Genomic DNA, 8,142 nt, shown 5'->3' on the forward strand with positions numbered 1-8,142 from the left:
CACACTCAGATATGTGTGGAGTTGATTTGCTGTTCTTTTGTCCCAGGACAGGAGCGGTACGGGAACATGACCCGTGTCTACTACAGGGAGGCGGTGGGAGCACTGGTGGTGTTTGATGTGACCAGGACCTCCACGTTTGAGGCTGTGCTGAAGTGGAAGGACGACCTGGACTCTAAGGTGAGACAAACTCAGATTTAGGATTAGGGATTTTGTGTCCTTTTCTCGTCGCTCTGTCTCTCTCAATCTGTAACCCTACAAAACAGAGACCTTTCCTGGTAATTCAGATGCTATGGAAACGATAAATCTGTGAATGTAATTGAATGTGATCATGCAGTGATACAGAAATCAGCATAGAAGTAACTTTCTGTACTAGATGTTGAATAAAATGGACTGAAAATGGAGCCTTGAGGAATCAGATATATAATTGCCAATTGATGCAAAGTAAAGCTGATCCGGTGATTAAGATATGAACTAGTTTTCCACTGAACAAGGCATTCACACACTTTTCCAGTCAACCAATTAGTATTTCATAGCCAACTATGCCACTCTTAAGATTCAGTAACACCAACACAGAAGTTTTAGATGCATTGCTTTTAAAGCTGTTTGTCATTTAAAACCTTTACCAGTTCAGTATCAATGCTGTGTTATAGTCAAATCCCTTGATTGGAAAGCATTTTTTAATTAAAAAGCTAATTAAAAATATGTAGTAGACTTTGGTCAAGAGATGACAAAATACATGTGGTAAGAAATGTTGTAGTATGTCATAATCTACGCTAGGGGGCGCAGGCAAGCCTTGAATAAAAGTGGCCTGAAGGTGGAGCCTTGTGAAACTCTGCATGTCATCTCTGTCTGCTTAGATTTACAACTACCAGTTTAAACAAAGTTGTTTTTTTAGATTTGTAAAAATCTAAAAAATACTCATACAGGTGAATGAGTGTTTTTGGGCTTGACTTTGTTCTCGTTAAATTTTTGGATCTAAAATAGCGGCTGATGCAGCTATAATGTGAGGTTCATTTCATCTTTCCTCAGGTGACCCTGAACCATGGGAGACCAGTTCCTGCTGTTCTGCTTGCCAACAAGTCAGACCAAATATCGTGTCAGCTGCCCAAACTGGACTTCTTCTGCAGGGAGAACGGGTTTGTGGGCTGGTTTGAGACTTCTGCAAAGGTACCATCACTTTGAAAACCAGAACAACAGCATCCAGACCCATACTGCTGATTTTTAATGCAGAAGTGTGCCAGTGCTAATAAAGACCTTTGAAAGCAGATTACCAAAGGAAAAATACTTAGGATCAATAGTAAAAGGCAACAGCAGCTGACTATAAAAGCAAAAGATTTACTTGAAACACAAATTATTTTCTGTTTTTAAGAGAGAAACTGAAGAAAAGTGTAGAGTGAAGTCCAGACTTCTGTTTTTTTTTTTCCCTTTCTGGCTCAATGTGTCTAAAGAATTACATCAGAGTAAAAGTCAGAGAAAACATTTCAGTTGAAGAATCCGTAAACTCTGCAGACAGCTCAGTGAGATCAGGACAGAAACATCCACTGCGGGTTCACACAGCAGGATCCTGAGCTGAGCACGGAAACCTGACTGAAAGACATCACAGCTGATGGTCATTGTTAAGAAGACACTTCACTGTTAAAACACTATAATGTCACGGACAAATAATTTTGGGCTGTGTATGCTCTCAAACAGCTGGAAAAATCATTTTTGACTTTTCAGTAGCACAAGATGAAAATGTAACACATCCAGGTTTCGAAAATCTACACATTTTATTCTGAATTCACAGAAACCTAACTGCAAATTCACCAAATACTTTTCTTTGAACCTCTAAAATCCAATTTATGGCGTTACTAAATCCAGGGAAAAAAAAACATTTTGTGTACCATCTGCTCATTCATGATGCAAAATAAGTTGCAAAGAACATTTCTGTAGAAATGCTTGTGTGTTCTGACCATCAGGAAAACAGAAACATCGACGAGGCAGCGCGCTGTTTGGTGGAGCACATCATGAACAACGAGGAGAGCTCAGTGTCAGAGCGAGAGCCGTCCTCCTTCCTCCTGTCGGGATACGCCAGCGCCGCCAGGAGTCCTGAAAACTGTTCTTCGTGTTTAAAATAATCGCATTACATCAGGGACAAAAGATCTGAAAGAAAAGTTCCTTTTATAAGTTACATGTAGAAGTAAGAACATTATTCAAAGCTGTGCTCACACTCCAGTATAGTGGAGCATATAAAGTGGAGCACAAACAGCAAGAGAGTTTTGTTTGTTATGGTTTTATTTTTTGTTATTTAACTAACTAGAAAAATGTCAACACATAAAATGTGAACATTCTCAGAAAAATTGACCTTATATTTAGTTTGTGAGCCACGAATCACAGGCAATGTGAGTTCATGGTTTGAATATTTTTATTGGTTTCTGCAATTAACACAATAAATGTCAGCCTGCTCATGAAGCGGAGTCATGCTATTTTTTGTTTTAGATTTCTGTGTCCCTGAAAATAAAAAGAAGCCTCATATACAAATATGCATTTTTAAAACATATGTTTAACTAGCTAGAAAAATGAAAAAGTGATTATTTTAAATAATTACCTTCGTTGAATGTTTTACATCTAGGGCACTTCTGCAACATTCTTTGGAGAAAAAAATCCAGACCTCTGTGGAGGACAGAGGACAGATGTGGCTTGATTCAACCCAGAAACGTCTGATCACACGTGGTTACACGACTGCAGCCAGGTGTAACGGCAGCGGCAGGTTCACCACACCCTGCAGCAGACCTAAGGCTCAGGAGGCAGGCATTTATAAACTAACTTTAATCTGTTGAGGTAAAAATGTCCAATCAGGAACATTTTAACATATCTAGTTACTGTAACCGCATTGGAAAAGAAAAACAATTAAGAATTACTCAGTCATATATTGTTTTTGTGCTTTTGAGATCTGAATGTGTCCCAATTATCTCTGGTTATCTTGACAAAGACAGATATCTTGTCCCAGCAGGACCTTCTGCAGGACAGCCTTTTCTCTCTATGAAGCTGCAACACTGTGTGCAACATTAGAAACAACTATCAGCTGCTTGAATGCTTCTTTGTGTTYTTCTATTCTGCAGAGAAAAATTTACAACAATCCCCTAAGGTCAAAATAAAAATATAGGTAATTGTGGTTTCTGTGTCTAGTTAGTGAAATCTCCAGTCCAAAGGAAATACAAACATCCTTGGAGAGACGAGTTTTTGCTGCAGACATAAAAGCAAACTATGCCAGAGCTGACTTGCTGTCAAACTGTTGCACCGTTGTTGTTGTAAGTTGTTGTTTACAACCACAAAATCAATATCTTCCCAAATCTGAGTCTTTTCTTTCTTTCTTTCTTTCTTTCTTTCTTTCTTTCTTTCTTTCTTTCTTTCTTTCTTTCTTTCTTTCTTTCTTTCTTTCTTTCTTTCTTTCTTTCTTTCTTTCTTTCTTTCTTTCTTTCTTTCTTTCTTTCTTTCTTTCTTTCTTTCTTTCTTTCTTTCTTTCTTTCTTTAAAATCAGCAAAGAGAACCTGTCTGCTTTTGTGCCAGCGTGCTTTCAGTCTTATTTTAAATTCAGTGTTTTCTATTACATGTTGCGTTGGATTTTACTTCACAGCCAGTAACGAGCTCCTGGATCAATTTGTAAAATTACAAATGTGTMTCTCTATTCTTTGTGGACATGCCAAAGACAAATAATTCTTGTTTTTGTGTCTGTTGTGTTTTTAGGATTTCTTCATACAGTAAATCACAAGATGCTTCAATAAAATCTCACRAAACAGGATAAAGTATGAGAGCTTAAAGATCGTCTGCAGCCATATATTTTTAATTATTGTCAATCCTAGACATAGAAACCACCTCCAAGATCAATAGGTAATTAAACACCTGAAAAAAACAATTCATTTTTATAACTAATGCTATGAAGAAAACCCGAAGGGACCTTGGAGGGCGTGCATGCTAAATTAAACTTTTATGATGAAAAAATATGAAAAAATATTGTTTTATTGGATGGTCTTAAAGGGGCTTCATCCCTGTGGTCARAAGATATTAAGGGCCTGTGAGCCTCAGCGACTGAGAAAACATAATTATGCTGAAGGGATTCCAACTCAGACTGGGGTTGAGACTCATCCAAACCAATGCATGCCAGACAAAAAGAAGAGTCAGAGCTTCACTTTTATTAAAAACACACATATGTTTTACCCAACCAGACGTTCATGAAGGACAGGATGTGAACATCTAACTTCTCTCATATACTAGCAKAAGCACTGGTCCTTTAACTTAACGTACAAATGAGTTGAGCTGAGCAAAACCTACAAAAAAATCATATCACGATTTACAAATTCATGTTATGATTTGAACCTTTTGATGAAATACTCATATGAGTTAATCCACTTGATTTTCTATTATAAAATAACATTTAAATATTACTTTAACTTTGCAAGTTGTTTATCTAACCAAGTCCAGTAGACAGYATTATGTTGTTGACTTTGCAGCAATCACCTCTCCTTTCATTAAGTGGCAACAATGKGAAGGCTTAAATTTCACAGGAATAAAAGGAATGTGGCTCAGTAGAAGCACCCATCTACCACAATCAACAAAGAAAGGTTGAGTGGACAGAAAGGAGACAGAAGCACTGAGCTAGGAGTACTTTCTATGAGAAAGACAAAAAAATRCACTAATTTATTTGAAGTAATATCTCTGCTAATGGTTTCATCCAGGAAAACGATACAGTAAACACAGAATAACTGTGCTGGAAGTACTTTCCTATAACCACAACTGTGCAAACATCTCTACCTAGAAAACAGAGAAAAAACATCATAGAAACAATGTGCCGGTACTGTCTGTCTGAGGGAAAAACAAAGAGTACATCTTTGATCGTGTTCTGGTCTGAGACAGACTGGCCAGTGCAGTGCTCCACACTGATCCACACTGATCTTAGCATTACTGCGTTTTACAGTTTCAGTCATGCAAACTGAAAAATACCAGAATTGCAACAAAGAGAAATTCTCCTTCTCTTGAGGTCTTTGAGTTTCCATACACCRTCAAATCAAGCTGCTAGTTGAGGGACACACATTATTAAAATAAATTAAAACAACTGGCTAATCTAATGATAACAGGGTATATGTTGGCATAAATATCACAAATTAAAGAGACAGAAGCTCCTTAACAATAAAGGTGTGTCTTGTTCTGACCATGGATTCGTGTTTAGWTTTGTCTTGAGGCATCAGTGCTCAGCAAGGTGACCACAGCAGATAATTGCCTCATCAACCGAGTTCTGCTTTAAGACGCCCTCCTCAGACCCGAGAAGTGGCCCAATCGCCCTCCTCTCCCTCTCCGTCACCTGATTCACRTGCTGCCATTTTACACACAAGTTTGACTGACATAATAATAATTGAGAGGGGGGTGGGGGGGGGGGGTATGAATTGGCCTATCGGTAACCTTTAAGAGAGAAATACTCCCCCTTTTTTTGAGTGCGCAGACTGAAAGAGGCTGAGGTTGGTGCAGCAGCGCGGGGTGCTGTGGGGATCAGAGAGGTGTTTGCGCTTGGATCGCTTTGATTCTGGAGGAGAAACCGGGTCAAGAAGGGGGAGACTGCTGGGAAGGAAAGGACAATGCTGTTTCGTGTCGTTTCGTCGCTCACAGCGGATGCCACGCAGATTTGACTACTAATCATCGTCCGTTTTTAGATTAGGGAGATTTCGGATTCGGCGTTGGCACGGACGCACCCTGCCACCGGCATCCCAGCCTTTGGGCAGCATCTATTTCAGGGATCGCTCACTGTGCGCTGGCTACACTGCATGCCAGCAAGCTCTTTATGCAGATTTCTACCTACATTCGTCGTTTTGCCTGAATGTGACTGTCATTTTTTRCATGATTTTTTTRGCCGCCGCATGAATTCTCCCACCGGATCCTCGTCGGTGTACTCTKCTGYTTCTCTCCTCCTCCTCCTTCTCCTCCTCCTCTTCCTCCTGACTCTCACAGAGGGCACTACCCTCCTCCCTACCACTAAAGACATTTTGATCGTCCTCCCCAGCTCCCCCCACCCGGACACGACCATCACCACCACCACCACCACCACCACCTCCTCCTCCTCCTCCTCTTCCTCCTCCTCCTCCACTGTAACATGTCGGGACAGTCTTTGACGGACCGGATCGCCGCCGCGCAGCACAGCATGACCGGCTCTGCCATCAGCAAAGCCGTCTGCAAGGCCACGACGCATGAAGTCAGCGGACCCAAGAAGAAACACCTTGACTGTAGGTTGAAAGCATGCCATCACTGCTCCTAGCTGCTGTAGCTCATAGAATAGCCTGCATGCACCTTTTCTCTCTCGCTCTCTCACAAAGGACAGTCTGTMCAAACAGCATCCGGCCGGGTTATGTTTGCAACCTGTTTTTATTAGAAATAAGTATATGCGTCTAGGATGTGCGGGGGGGGTAAAAGCGCGCACGCAACAATGAGCCTGAGCATCATCAGCGCAAGATTTAAATAAAGGGGCGAGGGAGCAGGGCACTATCTGGGCATGTCATTCTGGGGAAATAGGCCACTCTGGAATGGGCTAATCACATTGCAACCAGCCGCTTTACATTGTGGGCCTATCCATTATTAACGCCACTATCAGCAGCAGCAGCAGCAGCAGCAGCAGCAGCAGCACTAGGCTACATTCCCCTGGAGACACTTCAGTACATAATGTGCATTATCGTGCAGCATCACCAAACATCTTCCTCTTCATTTCCACAACCGCGCATTCAAGTTCACTGTCGCGTCCTCTGGGGTTTCATCATTAATGAATGTCCTGCTGTCAGTCCTGGACGCACAATAGCTTCACTTCTGTCTGCTGGTTATAAAAAAAGGCGTCAGAGAACAGAAATATCGATAGTTTATTATCTTAACATAAAAACACGAGATTTAAATTATAAAACTTAGCTAAAATATAGTGAGANGGGGGGGGTAAAAGCGCGCACGCAACAATGAGCCTGAGCATCATCAGCGCAAGATTTAAATAAAGGGGCGAGGGAGCAGGGCACTATCTGGGCATGTCATTCTGGGGAAATAGGCCACTCTGGAATGGGCTAATCACATTGCAACCAGCCGCTTTACATTGTGGGCCTATCCATTATTAACGCCACTATCAGCAGCAGCAGCAGCAGCAGCGTGCATGCAGCACTAGGCTACATTCCCCTGGAGACACTTCAGTACATAATGTGCATTATCGTGCAGCATCACCAAACATCTTCCTCTTCATTTCCACAACCGCGCATTCAAGTTCACWGTCGCGTCCTCTGGGGTTTCATCATTAATGAATGTCCTGCTGTCAGTGGACGCACAATAGCTTCACTTCTGTCTGCTGGTTATAAAAAAAGGCGTCAGAGAACAGAAATATCGATAGTTTATTATCTTAACATAAAAACACGAGATTTAAATTATAAAACTTAGCTAAAATATAGTGAGAMTWYCCTTATAAAATGTGTAACATACAGGTAATAAATCTGTTTTTAATGAATCTGTCAATACTTTATAAACTGTTAATATTGTGGAATAGAGGTCAATTAATGATCAATATTTTATCAATGCTAAAAATTTCCTGTAGCTTTTCAAAAACTGCTCAATAGTTCTTCACAAAAGCAAAGCTGAATATATATCAGTTTGTGGTTTTACAAGCCCTTCATTGGGATAGTGATTTTACAATACGACTGCTTTTATAAATGGTTTGGAAATTGTTCATAAACCATGTAATGAAGCTATTGATCATAAACCACTAATACTGAGCTATAACACATTATTAATCAGATACATTTAGAACTACAAAAGATTCTGTTTATACATGACTAATAAATAGTTAACCAGTTATTAAATAAGCTATGAACRTCTCATAATGGATTATTATAGACTTGTTGCATTATTTAAAGGGTGAGAGTGAAGTTAGAAGTGACCAATGCCCCATATAATAGCTAATAGCTGCATAGTAACAGTTTATAGTGTCAACAGCTTAGTTAACATAYTTAACACTTAATATGGCTATTAGGAATGATTAACAAATAATTAATAAACCAGATAGATAGATAGATAGATAGATAGATAGATAGATAGATAGATAGATAGATAGATAGATAGATAGATAGATAGATAGATAGATAGATAGATAGA

At 39.9% G+C, this 8,142-nt stretch overlaps 2 protein-coding genes across 6 annotated transcripts in view; both read left to right on the forward strand.

Annotated features, from left to right (window-relative positions):
- rab38c (RAB38c, member of RAS oncogene family) overlaps positions 1-2,450 on the forward strand; it is a 4,293-nt gene extending 1,843 nt beyond the window's left edge. The window contains exons 3-5 of one of the 2 annotated variants that reach the window (XM_008426971.2): positions 47-177; positions 1,030-1,167; positions 1,959-2,450. In XM_008426971.2, the coding sequence (XP_008425193.2) occupies positions 47-177; positions 1,030-1,167; positions 1,959-2,117 (428 nt within the window). In that variant the 3' untranslated portion in view covers positions 2,118-2,450. The remainder of the gene's footprint in view (positions 1-46; positions 178-1,029; positions 1,168-1,958) is intronic. The other variant, XM_008426973.2, reaches the window with a different exon arrangement.
- Positions 2,451-5,472: 3,022 nt separating this feature from the next.
- Positions 5,473-8,142, forward strand: part of LOC103475391 (phosphatidylinositol-binding clathrin assembly protein-like) — a 29,683-nt gene continuing 27,013 nt past the window's right edge. For 3 of the 4 annotated variants that reach the window (XM_008426974.2, XM_008426975.2, XM_008426977.2), the window contains exon 1: positions 5,474-6,251. In XM_008426974.2, the coding sequence (XP_008425196.1) occupies positions 6,122-6,251 (130 nt within the window). In that variant the 5' untranslated portion in view covers positions 5,474-6,121. Of the gene's footprint in view, positions 6,252-8,142 lie in introns of all 4 variants that reach the window. The other variant, XM_008426976.2, reaches the window with a different exon arrangement.

The sequence above is a fragment of the Poecilia reticulata genome, linkage group LG14 (genome assembly GCF_000633615.1).
Source record: "Poecilia reticulata strain Guanapo linkage group LG14, Guppy_female_1.0+MT, whole genome shotgun sequence".
NCBI classification, from domain to species: Eukaryota; Metazoa; Chordata; class Actinopteri; order Cyprinodontiformes; family Poeciliidae; genus Poecilia; species Poecilia reticulata.